The sequence below is a fragment of the Columba livia genome, chromosome 4 (assembly GCF_036013475.1).
Source record: "Columba livia isolate bColLiv1 breed racing homer chromosome 4, bColLiv1.pat.W.v2, whole genome shotgun sequence".
In the NCBI taxonomy this organism is placed as follows: domain Eukaryota; kingdom Metazoa; phylum Chordata; class Aves; order Columbiformes; family Columbidae; genus Columba; species Columba livia.
Window position 1 is genome coordinate 41,625,354 of NC_088605.1, and position 23,755 is coordinate 41,649,108.

Sequence of the window (23,755 nt, forward strand, 5' to 3'; positions counted from 1 at the left end):
TGTCTCTGGAGATAAGCTAGATCACTGCAACAGCTCCCAACCAAGCTTTCTTCAGAACTATCCCATCAAATGTAAATTTTCCAGAATGTTGAAAAAAAAAGTTTTTCTCACTTTCCAGTAGCACCTGTCTGGCTGTTAGCACCATTTTACAGCCAAAAATTGTAATTACATGTTGTCTTATATAAACATAAATACCTTCCTAATGCAAGTCATCTGTTGCCCTGTGCCACTGTTTGCTTTCACAGTTTATCACAGTGGGTTCCAACCACTCAAAAGTGCTTTCTGTCATCTGAGCTGGAGCTGGGCCATGCTTTCTCAACTGTAGCTGTGGCTGCAGAATACACCACCAAAAGAATTGCGAAAAAAAAAAAAGAAAGTTATTAAGCTGTGCTTGAGGAAGATGTTACAGTTCCTCATCTTCAAACTAAACTGACTTATACACCTGTCTCTCTTCCTGATTATTGCATATGCCCTTTACTGGTGAACAGACTGCAAGATGCAGTGTTTTAATCAATTACTGTTTTTTTTTTTTTTTCATTATGTACGTCTTTCTAACTAAATGCTTACACATATTTCTGTTGTGATTAAATTAGTAAAACTATTAAATGCCTTCCAGCAAGTATCTTAAGACACTAGCACTAAGTATTTCTCCACAGATATCATTGTAAAAGTATTGTATTCTGAAGACAAGTATATAAATAGGCAAAAACTTCACTTCATCAGCTGAACAGTGATCAGATATCAAGTCCCAAAAATCAAAATCCTTCAAGTCCAAAGTCCACTCTTCATTGACAGAGTAATAGCGTATTATGTCCATATTAAGGAATTCAGGGACAAGAAAGTTATAGAGTTTTCTGACAGCCATGAGTGTTTTGTCTGATTAATTATTCAGAGACGACAACCTCTTTTTAGATACGAAGTTCAGAAGTTTGATTTGTCTCAAGCATTACAAAGTTTCTGTTTTAATCAGGAAATATTGTCAAAAGGGGAAAGCCAGATAACATAGAAGAATAGAATCCGCTAGAATGATAACAACTGGAAAAGGATTGAGAAAGAATAAAAATAAAATATAAAGTATCTGAACTCATATGAAATGAGAGAAGAGATTATGGCAGAAATGCATTATAAAGCATTCAGTAAGTTTATATACTTAAAGACCCAAACTATGTTTATATGAAACTATGTTTCTTTGAAGGGGATTATATATATACACTATATCCAGGACACATCACATCTTTCTATTCATTTAAAAAACCCCACATTAGTTCAGACTTGTCCCTGCCTAATAAATTTATTCTAGTGATCAATGGTGTCATTTAAAACGTACTTTTTAAATTACCAGGAAAAATTTATTTTTACCTAGAGAGGAAAGGGAAGAATATTTCATTCAGAAGTGAAAAAGAAAAGGGAAATAATGGTTGTGAAGGATTACAACCTGATGCTTTGAACTCTGTGAATTATAGTCTAGTCTTTCCCTAACACACAGCATTGGCCTGATTTCTTCCTAGAATCCACTCACAATATTAATGGATCATTTAAACAATAAATATATATGTGAAAATGAACCATCACTTTAAAGAAAACCAAAATGTAACTGACTACAAATGTATAAATGTTCAGCATGTTGACAAAACACAACTTCTGCATGACAAAGATTACACAAAATACGAAGCTATCATTGCCAGTCTTGTCTGGCGCAGCTGTATAAATCCTGAAAATATGTAACAAAATTAATTTGCAGGCCATTTTTAGAACTAGAACATGACAATTCTTATTATTTTAAAAAGTCAAAATATGCGATGATTCCTGCTGGCACTACTAGGCCTACATGAAATGACTAGTTGTGTGATTCTAGGAGAAAACTCTATTTTGTGCATATACTTATTTACTACAAATACTACGTAGACCTTGAAAGCTTCTTCCTAATGTAAAATACAAATTTAAAAGTAAAAAAATTTACTATATGTACAGAGGGATCTGAAAGACTTTGACCAGAGAAACGATTACTAGAAAAAAATAATATTCTTTAAAGAAGGTAAAATGTTTGCTAATTTATTTGTATGACATGAAAAGCCTTTTTACATCTTTCCTGATTGCTTAAAAAAAAAAAAAAAAACAAAACAAAACAAAGTAATACTATTGATCAGAAGTCTAAACTGATGCTCATATTGCCTAAATTTTCTAGGCATTATATAGTACAGTTCTACTAATTAGACACTTCTGTGTGTTTTTTTTCCTGAGTCATGAGGTTAGATTCTAAAGAGGCATTTAGCTATCATCAGTAAACTGATTTGTTGATTAGGCAAACAATCAACCAACCCAATACTACTCACTGTTTTTTAGGCATGGAAAAAACGATTTAACGTAAAAAGAACTAACTGTATTGCATCGTACAACATTCCAGTGTCATTATTTTAAATCAGATGCTTTTTCCAGATTGTTTTTTATATAATTTGGGAGGCCCCATTTAAAAGTAACTGACTGCCACATTCTCTCAGCATAAATGTGTAACTTCTAAAACTGTTATTTATGAGAAACCAAACCTCTAAAGTCAGCTTAAGAATTCCCAGTACTGAAGAATATGGTGATGAATGCTATCATCTATTCAGTCAAGTCACAACCCTGAAACTTGTTGGGGGAAAGAAACACTGCAAGAGGATGCGAAACAAGCAGTGCTGTGAAGAACAAATTTTGAAACTTTGAAGTATCTTTAACTCAAAGTTATGTACAAAGTTATGTACTCAAAGTACTGTACTTGAATGCAATGCAAATAATCATATGCAAGAAAAAAAGACCCACACATTATTGATGTCATATAAGATACTTGAATCTTGACAGGTATTCTTCTCATTTTCTAAACCACACCACTTATACAACATACTGATTCTTATTACTTGGTCATAGTTATCTGTTATTAAAGCTAACCAATGAAATACTATTTCATTTTGGTTTTGATAAAATATTTTAGCAAACAAATGTTAATAACAGTGCATGGTAATAAATTTTGCTACATGTTAAACATAGTCAGGATTCAGGTTTTTAGCTACTCCAAAAAAAAATCTGTGGCAGAATTCAAATCCCAAATGCTGCTGATTGACTTTCAATTTGGGGAGGTGGGTGGACAGGACTGTTTCGCTGTGTAGTTTTACACAAGACAACATAGCTATGCATATATATGTGTGTGTATATACACAGAAGAAAAACACTAAGCAAAATTTCACTACTAACACCAGGTGGTATCCTGCCACAGACAGATTATTATAGTCTACTCCCAATGGGTAATTGCAGAGACCACTGTTATGCAAATATTTCCTCACAACCTCAGCTTCACTCATGTCTAACTGTACTCAATGATACATGTCCTCAGATGATATAAAAACCTCCATCGCTCTGATCTGCCTCAGTGAAATTACATTCATAACTAAAAAGACACACATTTTTGCAAGAGCAAGGCCTAAAATTCTGTTCTTCTGCAAAACATTAAGAAGTGCAAAGTTTGGCAAGAAAGTACACATAATGTTAAACAAATGTTGTAGTACAAAGTGGGAATTTCATAGCTAATGCGTTATAGTAAGAGATCTGAATAAAAAAAAAATACTAGTGTACACAGTATGTAATTCACATCACATTACAACTGGGATTTGGAAAAAAAAAAAAAAAAACAAACCTGGGATAAACTAGACCTAATTCAAATTTAGTAACACTTAGTAAATTTGGGGTTTTTTTTCCTCCACATCTCACAAAGTTTATTTGTCTCTGCTGTTATTGAAATATATATATGCATTCCACATATCTTCTACAGACATTACCACTCAGAACAGTATTTTAAGACAGGAGAGCACTTTATGCTTACATAAATAAAACAAATTCAAAGCTTCCAGGAAAACTATAAGGGAAAAAAAAGGTCACTGACTTTCATGCTGAAATATAGTATTCACTCTACCTACTCAGTGTATACTCAGAGGCATTCAGAGGTACAAAGGTGTGATTTTCTATACCTGAGAAGAAGTGTGCTTTGAAGCCTTTTTTTGACACAGTGTTGTCAGATCTGAACTCAATTCGCATGTTGTTGTACTGAGAGGTGATAACTTCAGGCACTTCTGTACCACAGAATTTACCGTGTAGTTTAGAATCAGAAGAAAGGCCACTACGAATCTCCACATAATCGTATTTACAAACCTGAGGAAATAAATTTTTTTTTTTTTTTTTTTTGGTTAACTGAAAGAAAAGCATAAAGTTGTTTACAAATACAAGAACTCAGATTGGTATATGCTGCTTAATAATAGTTCAATAATATCTTTTTTCCACTTTTCCCTTGCTCTGAAAACATTTGTAAATGCTTACAAACATTCACTGATTTTGTGTAAGAATATTTTAAGGTCACTAAGGCATAGCTATACTATGCATTACATTCAAAACTGTATTTTGATAGATACTACTCTGTGTTTAGTATCTACATTTCAACATGCTTAGTAACGGTTCCACTTAATCTAAAAAGTAAAAATTCCAGTCACATTAAACTTAAATCTAGAAATATTCACCCAAAGAATTATACCTATCTTTGCACTATAAATCACATACCCAGAAACTACAAACCCTCTACTGCTTGCACCTCATAGATTTTTTTAATATTAATTTTCTTTAAATATTAATTATCTAATATTTATTTAATATTAATATTTAAATATTAATTTTCACATCTTTTTTAACAGTGGCATACCTATAATTTGGTGGACTGATGCATGTCATTTTCATTAAAAGCTTAAAATTAAAATAAAATAATGTAATAAAAAAGCGTTATTCAAGACCTACTACTGATGATAATACTTTCAATGTATAATCCTTTGGGCAACCTAAAGCTTTCTACCTAAAAACTTCTAAGCTTCTTAGGCTCAACTATCAATCATTTAATCAAAAATGTCCCAGTTCTCTGCAATTAAGAGAAAAGAGTGGCCAGGGGGATTCAAACAGAGCTTAGATCATCCATTAAATCCAAGATGTATTTGAAAAATCACAATTTCTAGTCAAAAAGAGAGATGTCAGGGGAGTTGGAGAAGAACCACACAAAAGGATGTTTTGGCCTTTTTTGCTTTCTCTCCCTACGAAACATTAAATGACTGTCAACATTTCTGTGTTTTTTTCATACGATACATTCTAGGTGTAGATTAAATTTTCATTGCCACTAGAAAAATTTCCAAATGTTGCCGAGTTGGATAAGCAACTAATTCAGTGGAAACCACTTTTATACACTATATATAACAGAAATATTTCTAAAACTTCAGTTACTGCTGCATGCTGATTTATCTTAATTGTAAGATAAATTCATATTAATGCATATGATTTTCAAATATAGCTCACAATGTTAATAAATCCCTGCAATTTCAGCAATATATTGGTGGTTAGTTTTGATAATTCACAGCTTTAGATTGGAAATGAGATGTAATTTCAGATAGGTCTAATACCTTTCATACTACACTGTATTAAGAAAAAATTACAAGTTAAATGCAAAATTAAAATTGTAAAATGTAAACGTGAAATATTAAAATTGTAGTATTGGAAAAGACTTATTAAACTTGTTCCTAAATGGAGTTCCTCTAAAAATAAATTAGATCATTTGCTATGTGAATACATTTTATGTGTGCACTCTGACAGTATGTTAAAATGTTCCAGATATTATACGTGTTGTGATTTTCAGAGGTACCATTTTTACTACTACTATTTCATGACATAAAGCTGGAGCTGGTTTAGTAGCACAAGATAGGATCAAACCAAAGTTCTAGATGCTGAAAAACATTATGTATGTATCTTGCATGATCTTAGAAAACTCATTTTACTTCCTTACACCTCAGGTGTCTTCCTTGCAAATCTGGCTTAAGTACCAAGAAACTGCAGGAAAAATATTTTATAATTTATTTAAATGGCAATTCAATTTAAATTCTTTGGGATTCTTAAGACTTTTATTATACCTTCTGCAGTTCTTGTAGGGATGATAACAGGACATGAATGTAATATATTATAAATCATTAAAAGTAAGTTGGAATTTCATGGACTTTAGTAATGACCTTAAGTTATTTAAAAAAAAAAAAAAAAAAAGAAATAAAATCTCACATTGCTGCCTCTGCAAATAAATTTGTGATATTTTGGAGATGCCACGGTTGGTTTTTTTCTTAGTTATAAATGGAACTCCAGCTTCTGCCACTTCAAATCTCATGCCCAAAATATGGCACATCTTCACATCAAATACAATCCTATAAATTTGTTTAATCAGAAATAATGTCATGGGATTTGAGTTTTTAACATCATATGAAGAATATACAGATAAGCTCAATGGCTACAGCACATTACATCTGGAGTGCTGCAAGGAGACTCAATGGTATGACAGACTGGTGTCTAGGAAGCAGAACAGAGGCTAAAAATTTGATTTTGAAACCAATATTTTGCCAATTTGCACCCAAAAATCACTGCAATCCCCACCACTTTGTTTAATTCTCTGCCCTGCCCTTTTCCCCATCTGAGGATGAGATCCTCCATACCTCCGGGGCTGCCCAGATCAAACACTGCTACACAGTTCTGTTGTGCCTTATTTCCAATATTGCTCTTTTTAAGATATTCCCACCGAGGTACTTGTAAGTTATTTAAATGCTCCATCACTAACCACAGCTTATGTATATTCTTTGCAGTCATAGTCTGAAAAGATGATTTGGTTTCTCCAGAATTTCTTCTCTTGAATTCTTTCCAATATGCCTCAGCCATTAGCTCTGTTTTACTTTGTTGATAAAAAAAGTCAACTGAGACTCAGCAGAGAACATTTTTTTAAAATTTCTTGTAATACATATACATTTAGATGATATGTAAAGGAGAGCTATTCTCTCCATGCTTGTTTTGAAAGAATCCAGAAACAGTCCCAAAACAAAAACAGGAATATCTATGGTTATTGTCATCGTATGAAGAATCAGCAAGGGTTTTATAAGACAGTATCTATTTTTCAACACTCATGAAACTATTTATTGTGTAACAGATTGTGCAGCTATATGTTCACAGTTACTTACCTCATTCCCTTCTAACTCAAAAAACTCAAACTTCATTGAAATTCGGTATTGTGTTGGGGCAACCACCTGCCACACACAGTTTTTGTTTGGAGGATACTCTTTGGGCCACCCTGGTGTGGTTATAGTCCCATTTAGCTTTGTCAGGAGTCCTCCACAAGCAGCTGTAAAATTAAAAGGGAGAGCATAATTTCTTGACTGCAACTGTGTTTTACTATAAACAGAAGCATGCTGAGAAGATTCAGTCCTCTCATTAAGTATACTGCTGTAATGCCCAGACAGACTAATCAGAATTTTGTTTTATCATACTTGGTGCAAACAAAGAGAAAGAGACAGCCCCTATCTTGAACAGCTTGCAGGTTTGTGGACAGAGATAAGTTTCAAGACTACACAAGGCGTTATCATATCCATTCTTTTCCCTTCCCTCCAGAGACTCTGGTTATTCTCTCACAGCCTTTCCCATGCAAGTCCTCTGACCTCACTGCCCTCCCCAGGACCTTGACCACCCCTCTTCTGACAGCCTACTTAAGATGCACTTGGCATTTCCCCAGCTTCTTTTCCTGATTATTGATCTAGAATCGGCCCTACCTGTCTCAGCTCATATAGCTGTATATGTCTCCTGTAACCTACTAGAGAGGGTCACTTCTTAGGGATAACAGTCATATAGTCTTCAGTCACAATTACTTTTGCTGAAGTATGGATGTTGAAGCAATAGAGAAAATACATATTCGGCATATATTTGGAAATAACATACCACAGAACAGTACTGTATTATGCTTGTGAATGCAGTTCAGATAGCTAAGAATAAACATATAAACCTTTTCCATCTGTGGGAAAAAAAAAGAGAAAAAAAAAAAAGGAAAAAAAAAAGGATAGAAGAAAAAAAAAGGAAAGTAATAGGGTTTGCAGGGTTTCTTGATCACTCTCTGTTCCATTCACACCATTACAGCACTGTGACAGCACTGGAAATCATCCACAAATCTAAAGAACTGGCTGGGGGGAGCTCTACCTTCTTCCAGCTGCTCTGCACCAATGCTAAATGCTTTAAAAACTGGCTAGTCCTGCTAGCTGAAGGTCTCACACACTACATTTACTTCAGCCAACACAACTGGGAGAACTCTCTCCAGTTTCTGTGTCAGGGCTCATTTGAGCAATCCAGACGCATACCAGTCTTCCTCCTGGCACCTGGCTTTCCAAACAGAAGACACATATAGGTAATCTGAGTGGGGCAGTGGGGCTAAGACATTGGGTCACACATCAGTATGTCAAAAAAAACACAGGCACAGGTTTAGAAACTGCATTCAGATGACACAAGCTATATTCCCAAAGGATCCAGTCTGTGTCAGGACAACTACAGCTAGTTTTCAGTTTCTGCTTTTCAATGTCACTCTGTTGTTCCTTGAGGCGATGGTAGAAAAAGTGGAAATACTAAAAAAAAAAAACCTCAAAGCTTTCCAATATGCTGCAGCAGGCGAGATTTGGATACGACCAGTATGAAGTAATTTTCTGTGCATGTCAACACTGCAATGAAGCATTGGGCAGAATTTGAGTTAGAAGCTTCTACTCTGGCATTGTGGGAATTAATTCAGCTAGGTCACTCCTCAAATTCCCAAACTATTACAAAGACATAATGTTCACTGTGACTACACAGTGATTTTAATTCAGCAGTCCCAAGTAGTATCTACATACAGTGAGTGCTATGTCATATGGAACAACTGCATATACACTTCTAGGGATAGCTCAGGGCTTTTGCTCCATGCTGCACTGTATTGATTCCTCTTTTTGCCAGACTTACTTTTCTGTTTGGGTCCTGGGGAAGTATTGCTTCTTTACTTTTGAAGGCAGAGGGAAGAGTCTTGTGAAAGACTGGTATTCTTCCCTAACATTCTGACTCAGGTCAGCAGGCAGACTGAACCAGATTCCTTACATAAATTTGGACTGATGACCAAAGGCCCAGAGATTAAACCTCTGTCTTCATGGATCCCTTAGCTTAACCTTACTTTCTGCATACTGCTTAATATGCAGGTATCTAAATAAATTATCTTTCCAATGTGTTCACTATTTAAGGAGCAGGGAGGGAGGAGGGAGAGGGAGAGGGAAGAAACAACTGAAAAACCAACCAGCTTGATTGTAGCCAGAATCCAAAACCCAAAATCTAGGACTCTCACTGCATCCCACAAATGCACATCGCCCAAAAAAACAAAACCAACTCTTCAGAACCAGAAGCAAAAGAACAAAAAGTGCAAAGAAACTAAGCAAAACTACCCTAAATTGTGACAAATTTTGAATTAAAGCTGGGAAACTGGAAGAGAGCCAGTGAATCACATCAGAAGAAAACTGTAATTCCAAGCACTCCAATTTTCAAACTCCACTCACTATTGAAATAAACAGATGAACTGAGATAAGAATTATCTGTGCTATCCCTGAGTTTGGTGATATTTATGAATAAAAATCAAACAATAATTGGCACGTAATGATTAAGAGCTTTTCCTTCTTTCCTTTGATATTAAATATGTATGGAATGCAAAATCTTATCTCAGTCCAATCCCATGTTTACACAGACTTCCACTTATCAGGTTTTTATTTCTCCAAATGATTATTTGAATGTGCTTTGCTCACCCTGAAATGTAGAATTTGTTTCCAGCAGGACAAGTCCACAATCTGACTGGGAGTGAGGAGGATTTCCCTGAGCCTTGAGCTAGAATAAAGGATTCTGCTCTTCAAATCAGCCAGCTTCCCAGTACACCCCTGTCAGAGGTGGTCAGAGGGATCATTAAATACTCTAATTCTGAGACAGTGGCACATTGCTGTCTCCTTACACGTGGTGGAAAACTGCTTTAATGAGCATGAAGGATGTAATGAGTGATTTGGGAAGGTATGAAGTCCTGCTTTGCATTGTTCCCAATTGACTAACAGCACCACCTGTAAAGCTAAATTAGTGACAGACATCAGATGAAGATGGCTGCTGGGGACCAACATTACTCTTGGCACCATTGCTAAAAGGGAGCACTGGTTTTCCAGGCCAGGTTCCACAGGTCTCACATTGCTAGGACAGAGCATACAAAAGGTGTAACGTTTCAGTCATGGCACTCTGTGAGCTTTGAGAGCCCATAACACAGCAACGCACTGTACCTTCGCAACTCTTTTTGTCAGGACCAAGTTCATAGCCAGGATCACAGGCGCACTGGTAACTGCCCAGAGTATTTACACAGCGCTGCTCACAGCCACCATTGTCAGGTTTGGCACATTCATCTTCCTCTGCCAAGACAGGGAAGAATGCAAAAATGTGTTAAATAGTTACCTTCCTCAGCTGTAATTGCTGGATCAATATTAACCCAGAAAGCTGTACACATGCCATTTTAAGGTGCACTACATAACACACTGTGGTTGCTGACTAGAGCATTTTCAAATGCTAAGGAGACCTGCAATGAAGAAAATGAAAATTCGTCCTTTGTGGGATTTGGGTGGGGTTTTTTACAACAATACCTACTGACAGCTGCAGACCTAATTTATAAGCACTTTGTGGGCAGCATACAATAATTCAGGCAGCAGTAATCTAAAGGTTTTATAAAGTATTGAAAGAAAGATTGAAAATCCACAGCAGGGTCACTTGAAGGGCACTTTATCTCCCACAGAATCAATTTGTGCATTATCCTGAATTCATACTCAAAAACAGATTAACAGAATCCTCAAATCCCAGGTTTTCATTCTACCCATATTAAAGGGAACAAGATGCATCAGTGACGGGGGAGGGAAAGGAATAATGTATTATCTGTAGTAGCTCTGAAGTATACCCATGAGATTCATTGTTAAAATATTCCTCAGTCATTAAAATATTGTTTCCTTATACCAGGACAAGTAATTTCTTCAGAATAAAACAGAGCTCCCACTCATGTCTACAGCCTTCAAGGTTACGATTACCTACACCGAAAACTAGCAGTTAGGGTAAGAAAAACCTCAGCTTGTGGCTTTTCAAAAAAGCAAAACAGTTCTCCTTGTGGCATGACCTGTATTTCAGGTGTCACCATGGCCACACCACTGCTAATGGCTTTTACTGAGCCAAAGGTAGCACAGGGTAGGAATTACAACCTCCTCATGCACCAAATGCTGCAGGTATATCTGCAATTGCATTACACCTGTCCCACCTCCCTTATCCCGCCCACCCAAAATGGAGGAAGACCATGAGGCCTTTGGTCACTGTATCATTTCTCAGCTGTGTTTTTTTTTTTTACTCACAGAAAGTAATAAATTGATAAAACAACCTAATGCAGCAAAAGGATTAGAAAAATACCACAACATTCAGACAAAACACCCATTTGCCTGTATCGTGATTATACTATTTAAATCTATATTTTATAACACAAATACAAATAAAATTAAAACAGAACCAAAACCAACAAAAAAACCCACACCACAAACATTTTTTATAGGATTAGGTATGTTTCAAAGGTGTTTCGCAACTAAGCTGATTATTTGAGCCTGAAGAATCTAGGAAATTGCACTGAATGTGTTCCTTCATTCCTTGGACCTTTTACAAGTAGATAGAAATACCTCGACTGTTTTGATTTGATAAAATTTCATGCCCAGGTAAAAAATATGCTGGAGACAGCACAGAGTTGATTTCAGAAAAAGTAGGTTGAAAAATATTTTTCATATCCTATAATATGTTTTCTCATTCAAAAAGAAGTGATAATCAACTCACAGGTCCCAAAATATGCTTTAACATTTACCTTTAAAAAAGTTAGCTGCAAAACCTGCTTTGTTAACAGTTCCATCAGAAACAAACTTCATCCACAGCGTATTAGAGGTAGATCTAATGTCTTCTGGCTTGTCATAGCCACAAAAGTGACCAATTAAAGGACTGTTCTCATTCGTTCCATCTCGAATTTCCAAGTAGTCATATGCACAGTTATCATGTCTTTCAATCTGTAAAAAAATATTTTTTGAAGTGACCTACTTGAACTTGACCATAAATATCAAACATCAATCAGCTACTACAGAATAGAACTTTTTCAAAGTTAAGGTTAGGGTTCTCTGTTTGGGGTTCAAACACCAGGAAGATAAGAAAAAGAACAAGTATCATTGGACTGTTTTTAATACACTTGTTTTCTACAAGAATAAATAATTTTGAGATTATTACACTGAACACAACAGTCTAACCAGAAAAAAAGAAACTAAAAAAACACCCGCTCACCTCTAAGCTTCCCCATGTTCTGTCAAATTCCTACTCTTAGTTCAAGTAAAGTCATCTTTTCTCGTGTACACTCAAGTACACAAAATTAATGATTCAACAACTAACCAGGTCAGAAATATTAATTGGTTTTGAAATATTAAAAAAATAAATTTTAATACCAGAACATTTTTTGACATTATCAACCTATACTGTTTCAGGTGATGATCAATATTTTATTTTCTTCCTTCTTCTTCAACACAGTGCAAAATTTTGCATTTGCCAGTATCCACCATGTTGTAGGGTAACTGTAAAAAATTTCAGTGCATTTAGGGTTTGGGGCATCTGTAGAATTGGATCCAAATACACTTCTAAAATTATCAGCCATTAATTAGCCAGTAGAACAGATGACAAAAGTATCATCACTACTTTTTTGCAGCTGATGTGTCTGATTTCTGATTCACAGTTCCTGATTTCAAGTGTCTTCTTTTAACTTGAGCGAATCTTTGGATAGAGAAATCTACTGAAACCAGAACGATTGAAAATGCACCTCTCACTTAAATGTCCTGTCAGATAACATCCAAACATAGACCAGCACGTGAGTGGACATGTATGTTTCTATTTGGGTAGCAAGTCTTGTGCTCTTCACATAATAGTATCTGCAGAGTTAGTCAGAGTGGGAACTGCAACTAAGAAGAAAGCAGTAGAAGCCCGAATATAATCCTATCTGAAACACAGATAATTTATGATGCTTGTCTTTATTGAGAAAGTATCTTTCCCAACAAAATTAAAAGCTCTTTTTTACTACAGTATTGCTGCAAGTTACTCAAGTAATATAGCATCTTAGCTATAAAAGAATTAACTAAATCCAAGCATTCAAAAATAAACCCTCTAAGAAAACTACTGTTCAACTAAGTGGCTGAATCCATGAGGCAGGGTTGGAGGGCAGACAGGACTGTAGTCAGGGAGAAAGCATTGCAGAAGCCTCAAATTCAATTCAACACATCCAAATTCTATTAAAATGACTAAGAAGTCAAAAACAAACCAAACCCAGAAAAATCAACATCTTATCTCAGGACAGAGGTTTTCTTGAATGTAAGCTGCATATTTAGTACAAGTGGCTGCTGATACTCTGCTCTAATTGTGCATTATGACCAAGACTAAGCCCAGTAACCACCACAGACTAAGGAGATTTCATTTAGCATATTAGGATTTCAGCTCCTTTTATGTAAGAGGAAAAATTAGGGGAAGAGTTTGTTTGATTTTATTTCATTTTAATGGCATCAAAATATAGCACTTACACACAGAATTTGTCTGTCTTCTTTCCAACTATCCAATTCTTCAAGATTTACATATGGAATTTTCTTTCACTCACTTCTCTGGCACAATCCATACTGCCATTTACTCTGATTTTTTAGCTGTTGGCTCAATAATTGCTTTGGGCCAGAGTTTGGGAAATGACTGAGAAAAGTCAAGAAGATCTGGGATGCAACTACTCATTGCTGACTTCAATGGCAATTGTACATTTCCAACTAATTTGATCAGGCACGTGCCTACCTGAGCATTGATAAGTTTTTGACACTGTAATACCAATTCCAAGTTTTCATTAATCTAAGTAACAAATTTTAAACACATGACACCATATTCCGATTTGAAACAAAGGCTGCCTTGTTATCTCAATAAAAATCATTGGCACTCTGATGCAGAAAGAAGTGAGCTGGTCCAAGCACCACTATTATCAATGAAAGAACTGTGTATTTTCCCCATGTGTTCGTGGTCTTTTCACTACTCAAGACTTTTACTTAACATCTTTTTCCATGTTTCCATGTTTTCCATGTTCTGTGGGGTAATATGGAAAATCTGATTTTTCACAAGCCAAATGCAGCTCTGAGTTAAATATACCAAATTCCAATTGAGGTGAATTGTTAATTTCTTTTCTAAGAATCACTCTATTTTTGGCAGAAGACAACAGCTAAAAATATGTTTTGTATAAAAGTAAGTCACTGAACTTCCTAAGATTATAAAAATCAACCAACTTAGAAAGTGCTCTTGATTTTCAACAAAACAATTAGAAAGGTGGCCATTCTACCATATTCATTTTTTTTAGTGTACTGCTACTGCAAGTGATGTTATTATAATTATCAATATGATTATATTAAGAGATTAAGTTGTTACATTTATATATAAACTAACAGATAAGTATTGCATTTTTGAGAAATGAAAACTGCGGATGGAGGCACTTGGTAACCATTGAAAAAGAACTACTATAAAACATACTTTGCTTATCTGTACCTTAGGTTTTAAGATGTGGTATTGTCATCTGGGAACACTGCCATACAAAGACCTATTATACTTGAAATAGCCTCATTTTCTTCCTACTACAAGGACAGAAAATCTTCTCAAATTAATGAAACAAGTCCCAGTTGTAAGTGAACTGATCCTGTAAACCTTATTTACTGGAGCATTAAAATTTCACAAGATGGATATTACATGTGGATGAGAAAGAATATGCAAAACGTTAGCAAGTGCAAAAAAAGCATAAATAAACAAGTTTTACAGAAAAATGCATTGCGTATAGGAGAATGAAAGAAACCATTGGGTCCTCAAGGACTCAGAGGAAACCCAGAATTTGAATGGCATTAGAGAACTAAGTTGAGACAATGCCAGAAAAAATCCTAAGACCGGAGCATAAGCACAAGAAAACTCTAAGAAGTCTCCTGGTCAAATGGAAAGCCAGATATGTTCTCAACATTCATTCTAAAAAGAAAAGAAAATCCCTTGCACATAGTTTCAGTTTTTTAAAAAAAGCAAAACCAAACAAAAAAAAACCCCACAAACACAAAAAAACAAAACCAGAAACAACAACTTTACATGCAAATGTGTTTGTTCAAAAATTCTAGACTACCTTTGTTTTGTAGTCCTCCTCCAATAGAAAAAAATAAATAGGGGAGAAAAAACAAAGTAAGAAAAAAAGAAGAGTAGAGGATTTCAAGAACAAATTTGGTAGTAATCATATTTCAGGAAAAATCTTCCAATTATTTTTTGTCATTTCTAATTTATTTATTGACAGAGTCAAATTCCAGTACTGGAAAGGATACATGAGGCAGGTCATAGAGGTTAGAGTCATGAAAGCTGGGATATATCCTAGTGGAATCAGAATATCAGATAAATTTTATTCCCTGACTTATATAAGAATAATTTAAATGAACTCTATCTGCTCAACGATTAACAGGGCCACTCAAATGAGGAAGATTAATATGGCTCAGCTCTACAAACTCTCCGGATTGCCTTAGCTTATGAGACTGTGTGCCAACAAAAGTTCTTTAAAAAAAAAAAAAAAAAGATAGATAGACAGACAGACAGATAGATAGATAGACAGATAGATAGATAGACAGATAGATAGATATACAGATAGATTTGGGGCACTAATTTTCAGAGAACAAGACAATAAAAGTGACTATAACAAAAAAGTAAAAAGATGGAGCTACCAGTCCGAACATCTCTGCTGTCAGCTAGATACTGGGAAGTGCAGCTGCCCATCAGGCAGCCAAATAAGAAAGGGTAATCCCACACTCAGTGGAAAATGCGTTGCCCACAGCAGGCAAAACAAGATGACTCATTGATACAGTTTGAAATTCTCAGCTTCCCTAGTGCTTTCATTTCAGAGTGAAGGTTATTTATACAGTTATTTTTCTAGCATTACATATGGATAATGAGAATACCTCTTACTTAACTGTACCTTTCAAAGGCCAGAGAAGTAATTTTCTCACAAACACACTGCAATAACTCTTTGGCCTGACATTTACTTTTTTTGATCTCAGCTGGCATGAAGAACTGTGATTTTTAAACAACTTTTTGTTTTACTGGGCAGTGCACCAAGGATTCTGTCCAGAGAGGGACTTAGTACCAAAAAACAGAACACCTACGTTCAGGCACTTGGACCTGAAATGGAAATCAGACCCAGCAGCAAACGTCTAGGCGAGGCACTGCAGAGCAGTTTCCAAAGCAACTCTCACTTTCAGCGAGGAACCTCGTGGACAAGCCAATAAGAAACACCACAAAGACAGATCTAACAGAAGTCTTGTGCCTTTCTGGGGCACCTCATTTGGTGCTCAAGGGTCTCTTGCCACTCTGGAATCATAACACAGATTCTCCCTAGAAAAGTATGTGCTTTTCAACTCCCCACTGTTGGAAATTTTTTTTTTTTTTTTTTTTTTTTTGAAAATACATCAAGAAGAGGCACCAACTTGAAACTACCACTCAACTATACTTCTGCTCAATTTCCTTTCTTGTTATGAGGTATCAGTCCACACATTTCACCTCTAGAGAGTGCCATAATACTAAATAGTCTGGGGGAAAACTCTACAATTCTTATAGCCTTAACCACTAGCCTACTAAATTGTGCTCTCATTTGCTGGTCATTTGCTTCTCTTTTCTGTATGTTGCGGCATGAACATGCCATCTTCACACTTGCAAATAACCCACTGTTTGGTGACACTGAACTGAAGTCAGTTCAAGCAATGGAGATCAAATACAGCACCAAGTTTCTTATGCAGAGGTACAGTGCCATTTCCCTTGGGATCACATAAAAAAATACTGAGCACCAATGGCAGACTAGAAAAGCTCCATATCTACTCAGTAAATTATGTAAAGTTACTGAAAACATTTTTCATTTTCAACAGTGCTTAAAAAGAGAGACTGACATGCTACGTTAAGCAATCTTGAGCCAGGTCATGCAGAGTCTGAATGGCATTTGGGCAGGGAGAGCTGATCTTGTCTACATTAGATCCAACATTAACTCAGGATATGAAAAAAAAGTAAAATTATATAGAATTTATGAAACTATTAAATTTTCCATTGTTTTTATTCATAATTGCTGAAGAAGTCTCAAACCCTTCTTATCTCATGCTCAGACCTTTCATCAGCCATAGCAAAAATGTACCATACCCCTGAACTCTGTTTGAAAGACTATAATTACAGGCTGAAAATTATATCCATATTTGCAATATATGTGTTTATATCTATGTGCACCATAAAGCAAATAAATTTTAGATTAAAAAAAAATTTCTTCATGTCATTACTGCTGAGGCATATTCAAATTAAACAAGTGAACTTAAAGTATGTTACTAAATTTATCTACAAACTTCAAACCAGTGTACTGTGCATGTATAAAAAAGACACGTGAATTATTACTTTTCCTTGTTATACAACTGTTTACCACTGTTTAGCAATGTTATACACAGAGAGATGTGCACTAAAGACACATAAGTATGACTCATCATGGCTTTTTTTCTTTCCTCTCTAAATATAGGTTTGGAAACTGAATTTAAGTAGGCTTTTTTTTTTCTTTCTTTCTTCTCAAAACACAAGCCAAAAAACACAGTAGTTTCTTTCCAAATAGATATTCCTTTTTAACAGTAAGATTTAGCAAAGATTAAAAAGTCGTATTATTTAACATAATATTAAAACATCCTTGCTGAACTGGATTATGTATTTTTTAAACTGTGATTATTGTCAATAAACATTCCAATTTGAATAGCATAGAAAAACCTTTAGTCTTGAAAATTTTTGCAGAAAGGAAGGTTTCATGGAGAGTAGAATTGGATTCTTGAGATTATTTTTCATAGAGGATTCTTAAATTAATTCACAGGTTTAATGAGGATTCCCTTATATGTCATTGTCACTTATCCACTAGATGCTTTTCTGAGATCAGTTAAAAGGCTTTACCTCAAATGCTTGAAAGGTTAATCCTACATTGTAGTTTTCTGACACTGTTATTTTCCACACACATTCCTTCATTGGCCTGTAGTCATCAGGATAATTTGGAGACTGGATCTGGCCTTCATTTTTGTGGATTTCACCTCCACAAATAGCTGAAAAAAGCATAAAATTCTTATTGTAAATGATGCCATTTTCTGTTCCCCATGCCCAAACCGACAATTTATGCTCCATTTTTAAAAATTAATTATAAGATTATTCTGAAGAAGATTTTAGAAGTCTACCAAGGCCAAATTCTAGAAAACACAATACATTTAAACCACTATACGTATTTCAGTTAGCAAATATAATCCTGCATTTCCAATAGCTCTAAACATGCCTACAGTTTTCAGGAAGACTTTGGAATCATGGATAACCTGTATCTATACTTTTTACAGAGTATATTCAAAAGGTCAAAATAATTACATTTTACTCTTTGTTCACGCTTAGAAATGTATTCATTGAAATATATTGATGAAATATAAACATTCTTCATCAATATTTACTAACCTCTGGAAAGACACAAATAAGATAGAAATCTCATTTTATAATGATCTTTACACTTTAACCTACAGTTTATTACTTCAAACTGACACTGAATTTGAAGAAACAGGTAATATAAATAAAAAAACTTTCATGAAAAGTAGATGCACTTTTCAGGGTCCATACTGATAACCATATAAAAGTCTGTGAATATCAACTAAATCACAAGTTTACTACCACACATTCGATATTTAAGAAAACAGGTTCTATTTTAAACAGGTGAATGCTGAGTTGCTAATAGACTCAGTGTGTGAGAGTGTCTCTTTTAAGTAGTCCCAGAGCATACGGAAAACCTAAGTCAGATTTTTCTGAAGAATACAGAAAGTACTCAAAGAAAGCTTCCCACGCACTAAGCACAAGAACATTCACATTTAGTTAATTAAGTGACTGGTAAAAATGCTTATGATTATCAGCAGTAGTGTCTGTAGAAACAAGGTCATTTGAAATCTGATCACAGGAAGAGTTTCAAAATGTACTGTCTGCTAAGTTAACACCTACTATCTCTTTTAGCAATAAAATACCAATTTCATATAAGGTTATTTCTGACTTTCTGACTTTTTTTTTTTAATATCCAAAGGTATATGGTTAATATTTTTCCTCCATAATCAAGTTATTTTTAATGCTGTAAGAGGCTTACCTTCATAAACTGCTGCAAAACCTTTCCCAACCCAGTTGCTGCTGCTGCGGAACTCAATCCACATCCTGCTGTCGGAAGATGAGAGGACTTCTGGCAGTTTGTCACCACAAAACCTGCCTAAAAACATGCAACCAGTAACTGCATTTTCTGCCACTTCTGAAGACAAACGCTGCAAACATTTATACAAGTGTTTAACATTATAAGCAGAAGTAGCATAACCAACTCAGTGGAACTATTCACACGCTTTTGATTAAACACATTTATTTCTACAGATCAGGACCTAATACACAAGGATTTTATTATAAAGCTTTCAGCACTTCTTTTCATTGCAGTCAGGTTCACAAGCCTAAGTAAAAAAACTAGAGTAGAAAAATCATTGTTATAGATTGTTTCTATACATACAAAGCCACACATTTTGGAAGTGAAAAGTGAGTACTAACCTTAAGAGAGGAACATAATCTAGGTCACAATAATACCACACATTGTGTCTAAGGACCAAAGAGATTTAAAAACTAGCATCCAAATGACCCCAGACTATATTATCCTCTTAAATTCAGCCTACGTAGGTGAAATTTCTGTTTGTCTAGGTGACAGAGAAGACAACATGAAGAAGGCAATTACCATCTGGTCTTAATTGTTTTTTCATTTCTTTTTAAGGTTGAGAAAATAGTCACTATTGTTAGAAAGTTATCCTATGTATCTACTGCCCTCTTTCTTTCTTGCTGTTTTTAAATTCTGGTTCTTAAGATGCTAACAAACAGTGTTAGTCTTCGTTCTAAAAACAACAACAAAGCTGACCCCATAAGGTGGAGACATTCCTGTTTCCTGTGGTGTGAAATCCCCAGTTTCCATCACAGAAGATCACAGGGTGTCAAACTGGGCCTCTGGATTGGGCAGTGGAATTACGGGGCATGAAATCTCCCTACCAGCCCTCTGAATTAGGAATGGCTGCAGCTTCCTGCACAATTCCAGCAGCTTTAAGACTTAACTCATCATTACTTTGCATATCTTTTCTCTGCAAGAGCAGGGAAGGGCATGCAAAGAAGTAATAGAAGTAATTTTCTATTCATAATTTTAAAAGTACAGGAACAGATCTGATAAGTACAACTCTACAATGGGTGCTGTCAGTCACAGTGCAGGTGTTCATCATGTGCTCTATGGATTTTCCCACCACACGCTCTACAGATTTGTCTCTTTACTATTTCCCCATTTCTCTGAACAAAACTATGATAACTTCATATTTTAGCAACCATAAGCAAAAGGTTGCACATTTTATAGTTTTCACCTTTCCACATAGGAAGCTGCAATAAGGGAAGGCTTGAGGACTGAAGTCAAATAAACCATTTATTTGAAGCCATTTAGAGTTTTTCCCATCTCCAAGTTTTCATACATTCTAGACGCCTAACACCCAAGAGGTTTGTTGTGAGTTCAACAGCAAGCAAGTCCACTGAACAGAGTGACTGTGGTAACTGGATAGTGCAGCATTCAACAGTTGCATACCAAGCAGAGGCGATTTTCTCCAGTAGCCATCTCTTACTTCAATATAGTCATACCAACAGAGACTGCTCTTGTAAAGGTCCATGGTGGTGAAGTTTAAAACAATCTGCAGAGGAGAACACCTAATTAAATCACTTGCGGTTAATAAAAGAAAATGATCTCAACAACATTTTGTAGAGCTGAAGCCATAGTGGTCACCCGTAATAGGATTCCAACTGCCTAGACACTTCATTAGCCTCTCCTCAACTATTCCTTATAGTAAGCAGAAGTTGTTTGGGAACATTAAAGGTTTTTTTACTTAATCTTAAGTATTTGAGCAGATTCAAGACAGACTACTCACATTTCATTCTTACAGGGAGCTTTTCACTGAGAAAAAAAGTTTGAGAATGCTAATAAGGTAAAATAATGTGCTAATATAATTTTAAGTATGTTATTTGTAATTCTCTTGCCAATTCTTCTTCCATTCCATTGTGGCTATAATAAGTACTGACAGCTGTAAAAAGAAAACTATCATTTTGTTTTGGTTATTGTTTCCTTCCACTACTGTTTTGATAATTTACTTTCAGACAAGTCAAATATTGACAAAAGTGGACCAGAATGCCGAAAGCAATACCACTAAAACAAATGGTACACGGTCCCTTAATGACTCTTGATGAAATTGAAATAAAGCTTTTTATACAGAAATCTGAGAACTTTTGAACTTGGACTCTTACTGATCACATCTGTAAACAGGCATATTTTCAATACATAATATCAGGCCTACCCTAGACCACTACATTAACCCACTTTGGTTTAGAAATAATAATACTAAACAGCCATAAACTTACACTTTTAACAAAGGAGTAGGATTCGTCCTGGACCACAGGATGACACAACAGCTACAATTTGGGCCCTGACTGACTGGGACAGTCTTAGCAACACAGCCTGCAATTGCAGGGATTAGTCCAAACAAGAAGATTAAAAATCATTAATATTTTGTATTATTGAATAATTTCCAAATCATACTCTTTCATTAGATTTAGGTGTATTTGGAAAAAGAATCGATCTTCTCCCATATCAGTTCCTCAGTGGAAATTAATAAATGTTTCAACCTAACTAAAAATCTTTATTCATATATTAACATAGAAGTGGTTTTATTTTTAGCTGGATCTTGGGAACTCACAAGTGAAACATGCTATTATAAAGCAAACATGAATCGCTGCACAGTAGCAAATACCTCACACTGCAAAAATAAATCTCCATGGCAGCCTATGAAGCAGCTGTGAGTGTCAGTTGAAAGGAGAGGAATTTACCCTTAGTCCAGCTGCAAGAATGAAATATAACACCATAACTGAAACAACAGGCCCAGATAGTCAGACAAGATGGTTTACTTCTATCCCCTCTGAAGGTACCATGTGTGTCTTCAACCACAACATAGCACAATATTAAACCAGAAAGGCAAAACTTTTTCCAACTGTTGAATTTTGAGAAGACAAAATCTATTAGCTGTTGGATGAAGCTAATCTAAATATAATACAAAGGCAAATGGTTTGGGTGTGTAGGTTAGTTGGTAGAGAGTCACAATAAGGCTCTTCTCCAAACAATGCAAACTGAAGACATTCTTTCATAGCAAAACACTATATGTCTTGATATTAGGCTAGCAATGGTTTTGCTTTCACTTACTTTCCACAAAAAATAACTAAATACATCCATATGAGCAACTACATTCTCAAAAATCTCTTTTGTCTTAATGGAGATTGGGAAACTTTCTGATTTAATCTTAAATGCTGTATCTTCTCTTAACCCTTAGTGCTGAGACTACTGACTGATTGGAAGATCAAGCTCACAAGTGATTCTATTAGCTTCGCCTTTACTGCCATGATGCTGCAGGAAACAGAAAAAAATCTGTAAGGCTACACAAAAAACAACAGCCAGGAGTCTTGTACAGTGAGGCACAGTCTGCTGGCAGCCACAGCCTTGTGGAATGAAGGTATGGGACATGAAGCATGCCAAGGACCATCAGGACAACACTGACGAAATGCATCCCAGTTCTGATGGTTCAGTATAGCCAAACATACACATCCACAAGCTGCTATCACATCCACAAAGCCTGCAAAAGGGTTTCTTAAACAGCAGTCTGCCCCTAGCACTGTGTTCTCCATGGGAACTCCCCACAAGCAGCTTTCGTATAATTTTAGCATAGCAGAGGCAACTAATATAGTCTGCCCTCTCTCTTTTGGCCCCTTCCTTCTGTCATTTTAGAGCCACAATGGGAGACAATAATTTAGTCTCAGATCTGTATGTAAAGAACGTCTGCTTCAACATTAGTTCGATGCTTTGGAAATACAACCCTGAGTTTCTCAGACCATAGGTAGGTATCTCTGTACCCAGCCATACTACTTGAAAACCCTACAGCCCTTAGCAGTCTCCTTGTCCTTTTCCACCCATGCTTACTTCACCCCAGTTGTGCAGAGGTTCACAAGAAGGACCTTTTTTCTGTCCCCAAATGAGATGCAGATAGCTGGGTTAAGGTCAGGCTACCTTCCACAGCCGCTTAAACTAACCCAGCTGGCTCTGTTGGAAGCAAGTTATGGAAGCCACATCCTATACCTCCTCCATTGGCTCAGCTGTGTAGAACCTGGAGGTCTCTCACCAGTATAGCCGCAAGTTTTCCATTTTCCATGACACAGCTGAAACATCAGATTTCTTTCTTTTCCCTTTGGAAATGTGCCTTTTTCCAAACCTTAGTTACCAGAACAGAGTTGGGAAAAGGATTATTTTACTTAAATGTGATCATGTCATTGTCTCAAAGTGCTGCTATCTGAATGGAAACCATTAAATTTTAATGACTGTCCTTAATGGTCCCCTCCTTTGAAACGATATTAAATAACCTTCACAGCCCTTTCTCACTTTGACATAGCAAGGTATTCCATGATACAGCAATTCCTTAACATAGACCAGAATTCATTAGCTGTGCATAGGCAGAACCCTCAATCTGTCACAGCGGGATTTCTGGTCAGGAACCAAACAAGTACAAATATATTTAAGATTCTGATTTCCAGTTCTGCAAGGTATTAAACAGAGCTACAGACAAGGCAGAGCTTGTTCAAGGGGACAGGATGTCTG

At 35.7% G+C, this 23,755-nt stretch overlaps 1 protein-coding gene across 6 annotated transcripts in view; it reads right to left on the reverse strand.

The window, feature by feature from the left end:
- TLL1 (tolloid like 1) overlaps nucleotides 1-23,755 on the reverse strand; it is a 136,402-nt gene that overhangs the window by 18,212 nt on the left and 94,435 nt on the right. For all 6 annotated transcript variants that reach the window (XM_065061388.1, XM_021287563.2, XM_065061387.1 and 3 more), the window contains 7 exons: nucleotides 20,654-20,756; nucleotides 19,154-19,270; nucleotides 17,944-18,089; nucleotides 11,777-11,972; nucleotides 10,179-10,304; nucleotides 7,050-7,210; nucleotides 3,999-4,179 (listed from right to left, as the gene is read on the reverse strand). In XM_065061388.1, coding sequence (XP_064917460.1) covers nucleotides 3,999-4,179; nucleotides 7,050-7,210; nucleotides 10,179-10,304; nucleotides 11,777-11,972; nucleotides 17,944-18,089; nucleotides 19,154-19,270; nucleotides 20,654-20,756 — 1,030 coding nt within the window. The remainder of the gene's footprint in view (nucleotides 1-3,998; nucleotides 4,180-7,049; nucleotides 7,211-10,178; nucleotides 10,305-11,776; nucleotides 11,973-17,943; nucleotides 18,090-19,153; nucleotides 19,271-20,653; nucleotides 20,757-23,755) is intronic.